General features: G+C 36.7%; 1 protein-coding gene across 1 annotated transcript; it reads right to left on the bottom strand.

Annotated features, from left to right (window-relative positions):
- Positions 1-977: 977 nt before the first annotated feature.
- On the bottom strand, positions 978-10,366 carry bmp4 (bone morphogenetic protein 4). Its single transcript, XM_058750450.1, has 4 exons — positions 9,991-10,366; positions 6,902-7,024; positions 5,155-5,510; positions 978-2,346 (listed from the first exon to the last, which is right to left on the bottom strand). The coding sequence occupies exons 3-4, from the start codon at positions 5,501-5,503 to the stop codon at positions 1,493-1,495; spliced, it is 1,203 nt and encodes a 400-aa protein (XP_058606433.1). The 5' UTR covers positions 5,504-5,510; positions 6,902-7,024; positions 9,991-10,366; the 3' UTR covers positions 978-1,492.
- Between the last annotated feature and the right edge of the window lie 8,548 nt (positions 10,367-18,914).

The following is an 18,914-nucleotide window of genomic DNA, read 5'->3' as shown; positions in this document are numbered from 1 at the left end:
ACAGGTATTTAAAAATTATATATAAGTACAATGTAAGAACATGTATGTACAAAATAAGTGCATTGTATCAAGTTTATCAAATGATTAATTTAAATGTAAGTATACTGTAGTTAAGGCCACCTAATATAAAGTGGGACCGGTTACACTTCACCCCAAAATGAAATGTGTAGGTATAAAATGTGTGAAGGAATATATATATATATATTGTGTTTTTTTTTTTTTTTTGTTTGTTTGTTTTTTATGGTGGCATTATTTTCACAAGACGTTAAGCACATTTCCCCAACCAATTCTTACTGCTATTTTGTTTTGTATTTTTTATTCTCTGTTATAATTCTGATTAGTTAACGATTACTGTAATGTAAAATAATTTTTTTTTACACACACACACACACACACACACACACACACACACATATATATATATATATATATTTCTTGGATTCAAATAATGAGAAGTGGGATGTAAGTGATTAATTGAAGTATTAATTACCAAAATAAAACTTTTTAGAACATTCTCTCTGCAGATGTGATAAAATAGGTATTTGTTTATATATTTGGACATTGATCTGTACAAGAAAATGATTTTCTTTTTCATTAGGTTATCGATACCAAATACCATATATAACATGCCATGTATAATATAAACATGATTCCTTCTTCACTACAATACTATGTATGTATAAAACTTTTGTGATTATCAGCTTAATTAAACCATGCAAAATAATATTATTTTAAAAGTGTGCTATTTTAGGACAAACATACAGTAGAGGCTTGAAAATAGGCTGGGATTAGGTGAAAATATGCAGCTAATATGCAAAATCAGCATTAGGCAGTTAATAATTCACAAAATGTGTTTGAAAATGAGCAAACTGATATTAATACATAAGGTTTTAGAACCCCCACACACACACACACACACACACAACTGCACTACAGTACTGTATATCATGATTGTGTTCTTTACACAGAGCGTCACACTGCCTTTTATTAATCTCACGTTGTTGTTGGAATGTTTCTCAATTTATTTAACAACAAAGTTATTTTGGGAACATGTAAATCACATGCTGATGCACATCAATACACATCTGATCTCTTCGTCTGATATAGCAAGAAAATCAGTTTTCCTAGCATTTCACACAGTGCTCTATTTTAAGTACACAAACAATGCTTTCTGAGGGGGTTGCTTGGCTACGCATTTGGTGAATGTATATTGTATTAAAGAAATAAATACTACCAGTAAATAAACTTTTTAGTGGCTAATTCTTCTAGCTCATAGAAAAACCCTTATACAGTCTGATATACATTATGAAAAGCTGTACAGCTGAATTGTAATTAAAATAAGGACGCTTTTGTTTTTTGTTTTTTTAATTATGTTGATATAAATATATATTTATATATACTTTTTTGTCAAAATATACGACTGAGGAGACAAGAAACACACATCTCAACACGGACGTTATAAATAAGTGTCCAGGGTGAAGCTGCGGCCTGGTCAGCGGCAGCCACATCCCTCCACCACCATCTCCTGATAGTTTTTCAGCACCACCCTGTCCGTCTCGTCCAGGTAGAGCATGGAGATTGCACTGAGCTCGGTGGGAACGCAGCAGGCCTTGGGAATATTGGTGTTTACTGAGTTCACCAGCGTCTGCACAATAGCATGATTGGTGGAGTTCAGGTGATCGGCCAAAGGGAACGGACACTCCCCGTGACAGTAGTACGCCTGATATCCGGGCGGTGCCACGATCCAGTCGTTCCAGCCCACGTCGCTGAAGTCCACGTAAAGCGCGTGCCGCCGACAGTTTCGGTTGCGCTTGCGACCTCTTTGCTTCGGGCTGCGCTTCGCTCGCCGTGTCAGCGGGTGACTTTTGCCATCGTGCCCAAACGTGACCAGCAGCGGGCGAAGCTGGCTCCAGTCTGCGTCTGGAAGCGGATGCAAGGAGCGGCTGACGCGGACGTGGCGTCCCTGGTGACGCGAGGTTGGGTTCAGGGGCACCACCTCCACGGCCAGGCCGTGATTGGAGCTCTTGTCTTGGGTCCAGCGCAGCACGGCCGGACTCACGTCGAAGCTCTCCCATCGGGTCGTGTTGAGGCACACCAGTCGAGTGTCCAGCAGCTGCGTGATGAGATGCCCAGCCCGCGGGGGCTTGAGCACCTCGTATATGTTTATCCGGTGGAGACTGTCGTCTCCCGTGGGTTGGGGATATGAGATTGCATCATCTATCTGTTGCCTGTAGATACGAAGCTCTGCAGTAGAAATGAGTTCCTCCTCTGGGATGCTGCTGAGATTGAAGACGAAGCGCAGAGGAGTCTCCGGTGAGCTGTCGGACTGCAGCTCTTCCATGTGCTCTAGAGGAGGAAAATCAGAGGACAGCTCAAGAAACTGGTAGAAGATACACTATCATGACCCAGTTTTTGAAATGATACAGTAGCAAATTCTTATTAGACGTCCTAACTGTGATCAAAAAATACTCAAATGTATCAGTTTTATCAAATTCTATTAATGCTTTGGTTCAAACCTTACATTTAGATTTAATATAAACAAAATAGTGCTGTCAAACGATTAATCGTGATTAATCGCATCCAAAATAAAACTTTTGTTTACATAATATATGGTTGTATTGTGTATATTTATTATGTATATATAAAGACACACACATACAGCATATATTTTGAAAATATTAACATGTATTTGCATGTATATATTTATATTCATATAAATGATCATATATTAATATATTTAATATACAAACGTAACATATTTTTCTTAAATGTATACATGCATGTGTGTGTATTTATATATACATGATAAATATACACAGTACACACACATATATTATGTAAACAAAAACTTTTATTTTGGATGCGATTAATCGCGATTAATCATTTGACAGCACTAAAACAAAAGCAAAATTAGATATAATGTGCTATAGCTATAATTCTCTTAGTCAATGTTTATTTTAGTTTACTTACTATAAAAATGAATACCTCAAAAGACCGTAATGTTTATTGTAGTGTCTTTTTAAAATATGCACTAACACACATACACAAAAAACACCAGAAAAAAAAACCCACAATTTCTTGCAGTCAGTAAATCTAGTCATTATATGATCTGCACATCAACACTAAAATACTATTTAAACAGAACTGTTTATTTTAATTTTCTGAGGAATGTTCAAAGACAACCGAACTGAACAAACATGGTTTAAACCAGAATCCATGATTTTCGTTTATTTGATTAAAATGCTCTTTGAATAAATGACACAGTCGTTTTAGTTTTTTGAAGTTGAAGGTAACACTTTATTTTAAGGGGTCCTTGTTAGACATGTTACATTTACTTACTATTATAATAACACTTAATTATTCATAATTACATGCAAGTAACCCTAAACCAAACCCTAGACGGGTGCTAGGTTGGGGGAACTGTTGTACTTTTCCAAAACCTAACCATACAGTGAGTACATGTAGTTCATTAATATTACTCAGTACTTAAATGTATAATTACACTGCAAGGACACCTTAAAACAAAGTGTAACCAACATGAATACCATGAACACAATTATCTACTAAAATGATACCAAGCATTAATTACAATGCAATTCAATACATTGTAGCGATGCACAGTAATACATGCTAATGCACTGATGCTCAACCTACAGATTTTCAAGAAATATTACCAATGTTGGAAAAAATTTCATATTAATTCCTGTTATTTCACTCTTTCTATATTACACGGCTCCTGCTTGGTTTTGATTGGTCAGTCATGGCAGTCAAATCAGAATTGCTGTCTAGAATAAAACTGTATTACGGATCTTTCCTCCAGGTAACACATTTCCTACATCTCCTACTTTTATGTCTCTCATATCACTCTCTTTCTCTCATTTTGACAAAAAATATATACATTTATTTTGTCCTCACATTCTTTCCTTTAACTCTTCCCTCTCAGTCACAAAGCTGACTGGATGGCTCATTATGCAGCTCATTATGCGGGCCTTTGTCTTCTCAGGTGTGAATGTGAAGGTTGACCCTTTTTACTCAAAAAGTGACTTAGAAAATTTGAATCAATATATTGTTTTCTGTGGATGATTTTCACATTATTTTGAAGCAAAAACTCTAGACTACAAGATCTCAAAAGTCTTGTGAACAAATTTTCTGTATGTGTTTTATGGCCTTATTTCAGTGACTTCAAAATGTTAGTTTTTCACTGACCACGCATAAACGTTGCTTTCTCAAAAACACAATCATGTACATAAATGCTGCTAACATATTATTGTAGCCCAGTTTGTGCTGATTACAGTGTTATTAGACTTTGGCAATTTATATGTTTATAAGCAACTGAATAAAGCACAAATGTCAGCGCATGTCAAAACTTCTCCAGACACCCCAGAGGGTTAAGTGCATTGGTCTAATCGAAAATGATGCTTTAAACCTGCTTTGTTCAATTTGCAAAATAGCATTCAAGCAAATAACACTCCTCAAAAAAAGGCAATTTTGTTTAAATAGTATTTTCACTTGATGTGCAGAACACATACTGGATAGATTTAGTAACTGTGGAACGACTTGATCGTGGCCTTTTTATTTATAATAAGTCAATTAAACTAAAACAAAATGTTTTTATTTTTATTTTTAATGAAAGTTAAAATTTAATATTAGAGCTAATTTAGCTTTTGTTTAGTTAAATTAAGTTGTAAAAAGCCACAAAAAAAAAATAAAAATCACGTGGGTCATATTGACCAACATGTTTATGTCTGGTGACTCTACCAAACGGACTCTTATTTTCAGTGGTATCCATTCCACTTATTCCTTGTCCATTTTTCAATGTAGCTGAAACTCTCAACTCTTGACTCATTTAAGTATGCAGGTAAAAAGAAAAGTAAAATAACAAGAATAAACTGTTTAACTATGCTGATGGCCTTCTATCATCTTGATACTGAATGTGTGTTTTTCTGAAGCCTTCTGGGAATTCTGTCCGCCTGAGAGACCGCATTGCTGGCAACAGGAGTTTATTTAGAAATCTGTAGAGTAGCATTAAAAATAATTGCATGTTGAGGAAAGTCCCTCGACAGGATCCACATGACAAAGTGTGGTGGTGCAGAGACTTTTTAAATGTTGGGTTGAGTCTGCATTTGTCAAGTGCCACCATCTCTGCTGTCTTACCTTCATGATGGAATCCTCTCACAGTGTTTGCTCGACTCGTGGACCTTTCGGGATAATCGAAGCTCACGTCATGGGCTCCGGCCTCTTCGGCCTCCCCTGACTGCAGGCGATACAGGTCCAGCAGATACTGGGGCACCACAGCCGAGTAGCTGGGTCGCGGTCGCCTCTGCAGCCCAAACATGTGCAGCAGCGTGGCTTCAAAGTCCCGCAGCAGTTCATGACTCTGACCCAGGTGCTGAGCCGACGCTTTCTTCTTCCCTTCCTCGGGTATTAGACTAGCATAGCTGCTCTCTCCCAATAGGACTTGGCATAATAAAATGACCATCAGCATTCGATTACCAGGAATCATGATGTCTCTGGTGGGCAGGCAGGACATTTCAGGAAGCAGAAGAGAAAAGCAAGACTTCAATGAAAGGTGTTTGACTCCCCATTGTCACCTTGCTTTCAATAATTAAACTGGATACCGTTAAAATGTCATTGACATTTAGGTCAGAAACATACTTCACGCAAGTTCTCAAAGGCAGAATGCTTGGTCAATGATTTGCAAATATGTGGTCCTGTAACAGACCTCCGTACTCAAGGGGGCGACAAAGTTTCCTTCAAATGTCTGCATCATTACACTATATGCGTTATTATAGTTGTTTGTAGCTTGTTACAATCATTTTTACTTCTACTAACATTCTCCGCAACATTCCCTTCAAAGTGTTGCTTCACCGAAACAGCAGTTGAACTAAAAGTACAAGAAATGCATCTGACATGTTTCAGAATGCAAAACGACACAAAATTGAGCTTACTGGAGAGGAAAATAAATAAAAAATGGTGTAGGATTTCACTATGAAATTGCTTACAAATTTCACAAATAATTACAAAGAAGTGGCAAGTAACACATTAAACTTAAAGAAAAGAGTTGTCTGAAAACTGAAAACAAAATTTGGTGGAGTAACAATTTTCACTCTAGTAAATGCCATTAATTTCACAACTAATTACAAAGAATTGGCATGATGTTACACTTTGATGTAGAAAGACTGATTTTCTTGTTTACTTTATATACTAACAGTGTAGAAGTGTTTGGGTTTGCGTAGAGTATGTTTTAGACCTTATTTATTCCAGATAACTGCCATACAAATGAACAAAGGTTAGTAGTTATAGTAATAAAATTATGTCATCATTTACTCACTCTCATGTCTTTTCAACCCTGTATGACTTCCTTTTGACTCCACTGACTTAGATTTTTGGTTCCCCAAAGAACCTTTCCGTGATCAGGTCTTAATAAAGCATTTTTTTTTTCTTAGTGTGAAGAACATTTTAATATTTTAATTTATTTTTCCACTATAAAGAACCTTTTGTGCAATGGAAAGCTTCCGTAGATGTTCTCCGTGCAACCATAGATGCCAAAGAGAAGCTTTAATTTTAAGAGTGTATGGAAAACACATTTTCCAAAATATCTTCTTCTGTGTTCCACAAAAGGCATTTTGTAATGGTTTGGAACGACATTAGGGTGAGTAAATGATGATATAATTTTCATTTTTGGGGATAAGTATCCCTTTAAGGGCCGAACCAAACAACCGATGTCAAACAAGGACAGCAACCTACAATTTTCAAGTGCTTGCACCGCAACATAAAGAGCTTAAAGCAAAACTCCTTATTGACCACTGTTTTTGTAAAGAGTGACTAAGCCTTTTAATTTGCTCCAAATATGTAACAACCCCATCACACGGTTAGGACTGGATAGGCGTGGTCCACTTACCGACAGAAAATAAAGCATGGGAAAACAGTCCATGTTTGTCGAGAGTTGATACAGGACGAGTTCCTCAAGTGAATGTTACGTGGTCCTGGAAGGCTGTTTAAGAACTGCGGTGAGATTCCTTTCCTGAAATACAAGGGTATATTTGCAATTTAATAGCTCATGTAATCCAATTACAGCAAACATTTCAGAATAAGCATGGCATGATTTCACTAAAACCAAAATGCAAGTTTGGGCCAGACAGACCCCTTAAAGAAACTAAAATGCTGCTCGTAAATGAGCAAAGATAACGTGTTGCGCAAGACTGCCAGGTGTGAACACCTGAAAAGATGGCAATTCAATTTACATACGAATAGAGGTTCGTTTGTCAACAAAGGGATCTCAAACTGCCTCTTTTATTGATGGTCTTTTAAAAATCCCCCAACCCAGACTGGCCATCCAAGCGGCACCGTGCTGGTCCTGCACCTTCGTGATTTGTTAGAACCTATAACATCCAAATATGTAGCTATCTAATTTGCGTCAAAAGCAGAATGGATTTAAGAGATATCGTCATTGCAACCACCATGCAACTCCACAAATGAGATTTTCAACGATTCATTTGAGAACAGAGTACCTGCACTAATAACAATCACAAGTGCTTTGTGAAAGAAAACAACGTCATCACTGAATCCACAGCTGAACTCAATAGTTGAGCGTAGCAACGCATGCATTTTGTCATTTCTTGGACTTAGTTCCGCTGGAGCAAGTCCAACCATTACAACAGGAATGATGCATTTTAACAAGAACACCGTGTGTGTGTGTGTGTGTGTGTGTGTGTGTGTGGTCATGAGAGTTATTTCTCTCTCTCCGTCTTCACAGCTGTTATACTAGCATGGCTTGCGTTGTGATTCTTGACTGATCTACCGAAACACAGTGTTAGATTCTTAACAGGAGGCCAGTGGTTTTTATATTCATAAAATCTGCTGTTTGAACAACAATGCAGCTAGCGCAGCTATTCAAACAGTTCATTATGTCAAGAGCTAACCATAAAAATGAGCGTAACTAAAAGACTTTGATCAGCCATGCCAGAAGACATGTAAAAAAGCACAAACAATTGGTTTCTTCAGACCACCTACACTTGTTTAAAAGCCTACAGATACTGCCCTAAATATTTACAGAATCCCTGTTTGAAGATGGAGTGCAATGCATGTGCTTTTGTGCAGAGTGGGTTTTATAGTGCAGTTTGCTTCCTTTAATTTGGCAGAGTCGTTTAAAGCTCACAGCGCTCGACTTTGCTCTACCCTAACCCTGCTTAATGAGATTAGGTTATGCACACGGTTCTTCAGATGTGTATGGGGGAGTAAGTTACCACAGTAACAGACAATATGAGCAGCCAATTTTAGGATCTAACCTCTGACAAGTTTAATTCAGAAATCAAATCTGGAGATCCAAGCAGCATTCTGTCCATTTGGAAAATGAGACAGCTTAAGGAAAGTAGCCTATAGCCTGCAGTGCAATTGCTAAAGTTCATGGATATGTACAATACAGAATCTGTATTGCACTGACACAATCTCTAGACCAGGGTCCTCCAAATTATTGCTTGATCTCAAACTCATTTGCATGAAAAACAACAACAAAACAACAGAAATATGCATTTAAATGAATGACAATATTAAGTTAAAGATAAGAATGCAACTAAAGTTTTCATCTAATAGTGTCACTGTCCCTCCCTTACAATGTACAAGTCCTCCGTCTGTCAAAATAAATGATTTTTAATGGTTTTGAATATCATACCAAAGCATGCAAATACAGTATTATAGTAGTATAAGCACACTATTACATTAATCAAGAACCATTTTCTTGGCCTGAAAAAGTCTCAAGACCTCTGCTCTAGTCTAGACAACATCTGTTGATCTGTAATCATCAGTGGACTATTTGACAACAGCTCTTGCAACAGTGTTTACTTTTTAATAAGCAGCCTATGAAGTATGAAAAGATATTTAGAGAATATCTTGTTTCTTCCTCTTCCTTTTTTTTTTTTTTTTTTTTGCTTTTCACCTCCTTGAACTAAAGATAAACATCCCTGCCAAGTGACTCATGGGTTGTGTCTCTTTATGTCATAATGTACCTCATAAACCATTTCAGACGTGTTCTTATGCTTGACTGAATGCCATCACTCTTCACTACAACTCATTTCAGACAAAGTACGAGCCTTCAAAACAGTCGTGGAGGTCAACTGTACTAGCTCAGTTGCACAGACTTGGAGACCGGTTTCACTTAATTTATTAAATCAAATGAAGGACACAGCTATTGTTTTTCATGCTAACTTAGAATGACACCGTAAACGCTGCGTAAGCCAGTGTATAGCCTACTTGAGTTAGGAATGCGTTAGAATTGGATTTGAAACCAGTTTACGTTCTATGCAAAAACTAGTGATTCGGAACACGCAGAATGTAGAATTTTGTTGTAGATTCCAAAAACTCATATAAAAGTGAATCTTAATACGTTGCTCGGTACTATCCAAACAAAATATACCACTGTCGTGATTTAGGCCACGTAGGCTAATCCAAATACAAACGTGGTATTAGCCACCACATTAAAACATAATTGAAACAGAATGTCAATTCTGTCTGAATGAAATACCACACTGGTACATTAGGAGCAGATGTGGCAGCTCTCATCCTGTGAGTGCGCGGTCAGGTGCCTGAGCAATGCGTTGGTGGTTCTAAACTTGCACAAAAAAAACCCATTGAAACGTTTAAGCTATCCGGTAAGCATAGACTAAAATATTAAATCCGGAGTCAAATTCCCAATTCCCCCCAATACAGTTCGACAAAGCCAGAACGCTGCCGTATTCGGTGTGCACAGCTTTGTTGATTATAATATTTGCGTCTGGAGACGTGAAGACAGGTTTGTGGAATATAATGGGAGCGTTCTAGTTAGTCGCGTCGCCTTCAGAGAACACAGGGCGTAAAAGATTCCCATTTACGCGCAAAATGGCCAAAACGCGTGTCATTCGGGTCTATATAATTGCGCATGCCTCAGATACGGCCATAAATCACTTCTTGCTATGACCGTATCGAAGTACCGTGCATGGTGACATGCCAACTTACCATTGGTAGAGATGCGCACGGTATTCCTGGATAAGAAGACAGGTAAAACTGAGTTTTGAAAGGAGTTCACCTCACGTAACAAAAGTCCAAGCCTGAAGCCAATGTTTAGATCATTAGTTCCGCATCACGTAGAAGAAAGCAGCCGAGTCCAATGTGAACGCGGATCTCTGTAGCTCCAACCAAGAACAGTCGAGCACGGAGAACATCACCGACTGATCCCGCATCCAGTTCTCCAGGCAGTTTTTATGTGACCGCCCTATGAAGTTCCACTGCCTCCTCCCCTACTCTCTCAACCCACCGCACTTCACCCAACACCTCAGATAAACCCCAGAGAACGCAAACACACAAGATCTGTTTCCTTCTTTACATGCATGCACTGCAACACCACGCTGTGGATGGATACTGCGATATCTTCTTCTGGAGTGTATAATCAGCGCACTGGCAAGCACATGCAATCTATTAAATGTTTTTTTTTCCTTTTTTCCCCCCCCTTCTTCCAGGGATGTCATCACATGGGTTGACCACACTTGCATAGAGAAGGAAAATATGTTTATTTTAGTCACAGAAGAATAAACTAAGTAATAAGGTTAAAATAAAACTACCCTCGAAAGTAAATGTTCTTCAATATGGTTCTCTTCAGCGCCATAGGTTCAGAAAAGAACATAATTTGGACTGTATAATGGGATAGTGTATTGCACAAATTGTTCAAACGTTCTTCAGATCAGTGTATTGGTTTAATAGATGTTTTTATAGAGAGATAAACAAACAAACAAATAAACTGTCTTTGTGGAACTGTCTTCAGTAATGTTAATAGAATGGTTATTTTGTCTTTACTAATGTTCTCTGAATAGAACATTAGTTCTATTAGCAAAAAAATAAATAAAAATACTGTTCATATAATTTTTGTACATTCATCTAAAGTTTTTTTTTAAATGTTACTTTTTTTTCAGAATGTTTAGAGAACATTCAAAATGTTTCCTTGATTTTTGTATAACCCCAAAAATGTCTTTAAAGCATTAAAAAAAAAAAAAAAAAAACTGGACATTTTAAATGTTCAGAGAACTTTTGGAAATAATATTTTTATAACATTAGAAAAACATTTTTTAGAATATATATTTTTATTAGCTGGAAAGCAGGAGTCTCTTCACATTACTCTCACATACGTGCGCATTAAAGGGATGTTGACTGAAATAAAGTCATAATATTCAAAGTTTTCAAGCCTAATAACTTGTTGAAATCACTGTGTAGTGAGCACTGCCCGGGAGCCTTCTGCGTTTGACCTCCTGCCCCTATAATAACAATTAACCCCCAGTGTGTGAAGAAGCACTCGCAGACACCCTCATTACCATATTATTTACCTGTCTGGCTCAAGTGCTTTGAGTCACAAGGCGATAAAGTTCCACCCTCCCCCAAGCCCACCTTCTGCTTCCTTAGTAAAGGAAATGTCATCACACGTTTGGAGAAACATTTTGGATGGAAAGTAAACATGAAATCAAAATTCCAGATTGACCTCGTTGACTGTTAAATACAAATTCCTGGACTTATCTGTGCAAGATTCGTCTGTGTTTATCTTTATTCACAATAACCTGCCTTTCCTCTGAAATCACTTTCAACTTCAGCTGACGTCACTAGCCTTGTTTTCATTTTTCAGAATCAGAATCAGAATCAGAATGAGCCTTTGTTCACTTAGCTCTAATCACTAAGCCCTTGTTCTTATTTTTGAACATCTTTGTCCATTTTGGTATGAAAAGGCACTTTTAATGACCCAACCAATGTCAGATTTTTAACAAGTTTAAAACACTTGTGACAATGTTGATACAAAAAAAACAAAAAAAAAAACATTTTATGTTAAATGAAATATATCCCATATCTATACCAGTACCTTTCCATTTTTCTATGGATTTTCTTTTTCTTTTTTTACAGTGTAAGTTATAATGAGGCACTTACAACAGTCACAGATAAAAACAGCTTTAATAGAAAAATTAGAGTAGGTGATTTTATAAAATTATGAGCTTAATGTTTCTGCTTCAAATGCTCCACAAATCGGCCCCTATTGACTTCCGTTGTAAGTGCATCATTGTAGCCTTGATTTTTGCTTATTTTTAAGTACAGATAGAGGAATCAAATTTTTTTTGTGTGTGTGTTATTAAACATTGTCACATATGCTGCAGATTGAGCTAAACTTGAAGTGAACCCAAAATGTTCCTGTAATATCAAAATAGACAGTGCAGTAGACAGTTGTGCGCAAAAAGATGTCTTCCTGATTTCTCCTCACTAAATCAGTGGGGTTTCCTCTTGTGGGAAGTGCATGGAAGATATTGTTGTATTGGTCTGGACCAGGACTGGTTAATGACACTCACCTATGAACAGCAGCCCATAATCACAGACTTCAAACAGAGACCCCTGCTTAGTGTCCTAGCACACCTTTTCTCTCATCTTCTCTCCTGGTCAGCAGCTATAAGGCACTTGCTAGTGCAGACACGCACCCTGATGACTGATCAAACAGCACTTTCGCTAGTCCAGCTTCTCTTACTGCAGCATTCCTGAAGATCTTCCCAGCATCTGTAATGGTCTGTGCCATAGTATAGGCTCATCCTATACCCCACTAATGCAGCCCACTCCTTTTAAAGTTTACAAGTTGTATGGCATGTTCAAGGGCTTTAGGATCAGGACAAGGCATGGAAAAGAGGTAAACATAAAGGACTTCGGATATTCTGATACTGGGGCGACATATGTCAGTATTGTGAGACGTGTTGCACTACATCCATGTAGCAAAGCAAACATGCTGACTGCTTTTGATTACAATAAAAATTAAGACCTTCCAAAAGTGTACTCTGAAAATAGTCAAAACAAATTTGTCACTGATAAGACCTCAACCCTATAATTCAGGGTGGGTATTTATTATGTATTTTATGATATATTATTATATATATATAGATTATATTTATTCCTGTGATGGCAAAGCTGTATTTTCAGCATCATTACTCCAGTCTTCAGTGTCACATGATCTTCAGAAATCATTCTAATATGCTCAAGAAACATTTCTGATTATTATCAATGTTGAAAACAGTTGTGCTGCATTTTATTTTTTGATAAATAGAAAGTTGAAAAGAACAGCAATTATTCGAAACTTTTGTAACAGTATGAAAGTCTTTACTGTCACTGAACAATTTAATACACCCTTGTTATGAATAAATAAAAGTATTCATTTCTTACAGACCCCAAACGTTTGAATGGTAGTTCATGATTTCCACAAAGATATGAAGCAGCTGAACTGTTTTCAAAATTTACTTCAAAGTTGACGTGATGTGAGCTCAGGAGCATTTTTGTATATAAACAGGCATTCTGTGGTCTCTCATTAATCTATTATTTCTTCCTGAGCAAATAGTTTTGTCTGAGGATCACTGAGGATATATAACTTTAATGTTATATCAGAGTGCTGCCTTTGTACTTTTGACTGAATTGCTTAGCGACTTTTATTTTAATGGCTATTGTAGTTCATTAAATATTATTGTTCAATAAGTAATATTTTATATAAACAGTAGTATTGTAATAATACTATTTGGTATTGAGAAACGGTTTGTGTTAGATGATTTTTATCACATTGCTCTGCCATTAGATGGCGTCAAGAGACTGTCTTTATGAGTCAGTTGCAAAACCTTTTATATTTAAAGGGACTGAAGCAAGGTTGTAAACAAGGACATCATTTTTTACTTTCAACAACACCTTGCAGCGCTGTCATCGGAAATCACCCTTAACGGATGAAAGGATAGTATGACAAAGATATCGCTTTCCTCAGCGGACATTCAAACTAATGTTTGATTCTGACATTGAACTGAAGAATGAATGTTGTGTATCAGATGCAGGTAATCACACTCGCTCAGACCATCTGTCTCATAATACTCTACATAATCTAAAAAGCTTTTAACTTAAATGAAGCAACTGTTAAACTGTCAGTATAAGATTTGAATCTGTAATGGAAAGAAGTAATTGGTTCCTCAGCTCCTTGTAGTGTTGTGTGTGTTTGTATGTACATGTATATATGTATATATCTGTTATAGGCTCTGTGTTCAGGCCTTTTAAGCAAAAACCTAAGCATGTCTTCATTGTGTCTTCACCTAATGCCTTGCATATTTTGTGACGGCCATAAAGCCAGATGTGTGTCCTCTCTCAAACACAAACATGGCTATCTCTCTTCCTCCATGACAGCTGGGCAGAAGATGTGTGGATGGACTTATCAGAGTTGCTTGCTGAAGTGTGTTGAACCACAGACCTTTTTTTAGTTTGCTTTGTAAGTGTTGGAAGACACTCTTGCCGCAACATTGTCCAGACCTTTTCCTGAGTGCTGCAGTACCTGTTGGACCACCGGAGGTCACAAAGGGGAAATTTCCTGAAAGATTTAAAAGCTTTTTTTTATCAGAAGATGGGCCAGCACTTGAGAATACTCCTTTAATCTAAGAGGACGTATTGACACTTGCAAGCAATCATCACTGTTGGCACTGTAACCCAGAGGTATGTGAAAGGCTTAAAATAATTTTGGAAAATTTTGCTTCATTTGCTTCAAAATTTGACTATTACATTTAATACATTTTCAGCTCAAAGGTTATGCTTGTACACATCATCCAAACTAAACGCAAAGGGGTACTCATTGTAGTGGACTAATAAAGCAATAAGAAAGGCTATAGTTACAGTTTTTTTTATCAAATTTTATCCCCAGCGAAAAGTGATTGTTTTCAGATCTTTGGCTAACATTATGGCAAGGTTTTTTCAAAATTATGAACTTCTACCAGTGATATAAATAGAAAGTACCTAGTAGTTAAGGCCATCTAATATAAAGTGGGACCAATGTTTTCAAATGTTATTAAAGTGTTTCAGAACGTTCAGAGAACATTCAGTAACATTCCCATAATTTTGCAAAATAATAAAATGAAATTTCCCTTCATGTTCATATATAACACAAACCCATTTTAACATTTTCATAAATCACTGGGAATTTTAGCAAAACGTTCTCATAACATATTTTTGTTAGCATGGTAACTTCTCTTTTTCATCTCAGAACATTTAGGGAACATTCAAAAGTTACATTCCCATTATGTTAGCAAAATCATAAAAAGGAATGTTCCTGTAAAATCAAGAAAAAACTAAACAAAACATTGTTTATACAAATTCTGGTTGTTCTGAACATTCAGAGAGCATTAAGAAATAACATTTTCATAACTTTATGTGAACGTTAGCAAAACGTATTTGTTAAAAACATATAAACATATTTGTTAGCTAGGACCTTAACCATGGAAAATTGTAGCAACGACAAACTATAAAAGCCACAATAGAAAGTTATATTAATTAAAAATCAATAATCAGAATGAGCAGTTTGCCACATTAACATAGACCGTGCGTTCACAGGTGTATGTTTACAAACGACGTCAAACGCAACTCATCCAATCAGTATTTAGAGTCTGTTTTGTAATAAAAGATTATCAGACATAAACTTTATGCTTGAACTCAAGATCCTTGAACTACAGACCTTCTATGACCAAACTCCAAAACAAGCATTACAAGTCAAGGAAAAAAAAAAAAAACCTCGCCGAACCTTTTAAGGATGGCCAGGCACTTCCTTGCCCTCATGTTTGTCTGCTCGAGTTCCTCCACCTTTCTTTCTTTTCCTCAGCATATTTATTTTTACTGCACATCCATATCCTTAAGCCCTCTTAACATTTCAGGCCATCGAGAAGCTCTTAAGTGGATGAGCGAGTGTTAACTGTGTCTTTTCAAACCTTGACATTTAATACTCAATATAAATCTCTCCAGAGACCTGTTATTTTTTCAAGAATGTAATTACATACTTTCAAATAAAACTTGAAAGGGCCCAACAAGTTTTAAAACACAGTGTGTGCTCTCTGGACGGCGGGAAGGAATTCCAAGCAGTTGGAATATGCTAACATCTCAGTGTGTGTGAACCATGGGCCCTTGGCAGGACAACATAGTGTTCGTTGCCTTAGACCTTGCTAGATATACAAAATACAGAGACAATTAATACACGTACGATTCAAGTAGCCTGACTAACAAGAATATATTGCTGCTTGAATGTTTACAGCTGAAGTGACCTCAGTTTGTCCTAATTTACAACAGTCACTTGTTGTGCACTTATAATGACCCAGAAATGATTGTTGACACACAGTACATAAAACAAAAGAGAATGCAATGATAATAGTGTTAAAATGACTATTTGCATTTGCACTAAGTACACCGTTTAAAAAAAAAAAAAGGCCAATTACATCAACTTAAAAAAGCTTTAGTTTAGTTGCTGCCTTTAATTTTTAATTTGTTGAAATTAGCAGTGGGTTTAAAAAAACATATATATATATATTTATATTACTTTTTATTTCAATTAAAAATTACAAATTAGCAATGTTGCCGTGTCAACTAACTGAATATAAGCTTTTAAAACATTTTTTATACAAATATATGTAAATGTACTCTACTGTGCATAATGACAATAAAGTTTAATCTATCTTTTAAAAATCACCTTTTTCAAAAAAGAAAAACATGCAATTTCAGAACTATATTTGCATTCATGAGATGTGTATGTTTAATTTGTGTGTGTGTGCAATCAGGCAGTTAGATCATACTCCAACTGTCAGATTAAAAACAGCAGTTTAAAGCTCTCAGCATTGCCATGCTTATAATTTCTCAGTGGGACACAATGTGTTTAATGTGAAGGACTATGGGAAAAAAAACAAACCAGCAAGACCTGAAGCCTTTAGGTCAAACACCAGAAACATAATTAAACAAGGAGGACAGCTCCTTAAAGCAAGTCCCTCCCAGGTTTTTTCCAGCTAGCATGTTATTACCAGAGTGAGTGCTGCTTAAACTCTGGGAGTGGTCAGAAAACTTGGCAGGGCTTGGGGCAACATAGTTCTCTGAGCGTGCTTTTGGCCTTGTTGCAGTTCAGTAATAGAAAAATACAGTTTTATCAAAATTAGCCTATATGGCATACAAAATGCATAGCTAACAAATCAGAATTAAAGGACACAATTAAAATTGAAAGTCATATTGCTGCACAATTGTTGTATGTGTAGCTCTTAATAATGGTATTTATTTACTCATTATGAATTGGCCATAAATATACTATAGACAATGGGTAATATGTTTCCAGATGCTATTTCCAAAAGCATTACATTTCCCAGAATGCTATAATTTGTGTGAAAGCTTGTTTCCACCACAGGATAAGGTACAATGGTAATTTTGACTTTTTATTTCACAATTCAGACATCATGAGAGAGAGAGAGAGAGAGAGAGAGTTGGGGGGGTGTCTGTAATCAAGCGTAGCGTTAGTTCTGGCTGGTCACGTTAGTCAGGCTTGCATCAGCTGACTCTCAGTTGATCCCCAACTACCTATAGGGATACGACACCTATCTAAGCATCCATATATAAGGTCCCTCAGTTTATCAGCAGTTTTCGCATTGCTCAATGGCTAATTAACCTCCTCCATCCCCAACTCCTCCTCTGTCAGTCAGGATCCAGGCTTCTGATTCTCCTTTGAATCAGATTAATTCTAAAATGTACAAAAATTATTGAACTTTAACAATATATGCATACTTTCGTTGGTTCTGTTCTGTTTACCCTGGGGGGTTATCACTGCTCTCCCTGCTCTCATCCATGCTAGGCTGCATGGATGCGCAGGGAGTTCTTACCCAGAACAGAACCATACCGCCAATCCAAACTGTATGCTGATTGTCAATCATCTTTGACGATAGTGGTCCTGACAGAATTCTGAGATAAAATGTCACAATTACCTTGTTGTTATTATTATTATTATTAACTTATTCCGCGGCAGAACCAGGCTACCATAAATTTGCCCAAATGTCTTTAAAATGGAGCCAAAACATTTTGAAGGAGACTTGAATTTATGTTGAATGTCTCTGAATCTCTTTCAATTTAGTTCCAGTTCAACCTCCGGTGCATTGTGGATATTTCAAATTCACACTGAACATTAGTCTGATATGATTTTATTATCATTGAAATTTTTAATACTAATGAGATAATATTAGTTGTCACAATACGTAAAAGGGATTTTTAAAGAGTTAATCAAGTGCATAAAAATTCCCATTACTAACAAATCTGCATCCCACAACATTCTCTTGAATGATCAATTGAAGTTTTTCTAACTAGCTGCATAATTGTGGGTTATTGTGCTGGTGAGGACACTTTCAGAATTAATATTTTAAAGGTTTCTGACTGGCTGAGCCTTGCTGATTTTCTGTACAGATGAGGCTGAAAGTCCTCCATATCAGGAGGTAAGGCTGTGTTGAAGTGTTGGCCCTTGACTGTTGCCCTGCAGCAGCTTTAGCATGGCCTGCCACCACTTCCTACTCCTTATGTGAGTTACTGCGCTGGTAATGAGCTGTAGAAACACATACAAAATGAGAAACTGACCTGCAGTTCATTCAACACACCTTAACTGAAGATGAAAGTGGAGACATGAATCAAGGGCATGGCGATCTTTCACCTTTAATGTGTGTAAGTACTATCATTAGAGGCTTTTGCAGAACATCATAGCCAACCAAGGCACATAACATGAATTACAAGACAATGGTATACATCTATGGTATTTTAAATCTGAATATGTAAAATAATAGCAATGAGCAAGGTCACTTATAACAGAATACTGTGGTTTTATTATTTAAAATAACATTTACTAAACTCATCTTCCATACATTTACTGTAACAGTTAGTGGTTGCAAAGATGTGCACAACGCAGGAGAAATCCAAAATAAACACTTTTTAATTTAAACTCAGGACACAGGAGAACAACCAGGAGAGTTTACAAACACAAACACATCTACTCAAACTAACATAACACAGGACAAAGGAATTCAGGAGAACACAGGGCTTAAATAATAAGAGACAAACGAGATAATTAA

This window comes from Onychostoma macrolepis, chromosome 17 (genome assembly GCF_012432095.1).
Source record: "Onychostoma macrolepis isolate SWU-2019 chromosome 17, ASM1243209v1, whole genome shotgun sequence".
NCBI lineage: Eukaryota > Metazoa > Chordata > Actinopteri > Cypriniformes > Cyprinidae > Onychostoma > Onychostoma macrolepis.
Note: the sequence above shows the minus strand (reverse complement) of the source record. Positions and strands in the feature narration are given on the sequence as shown.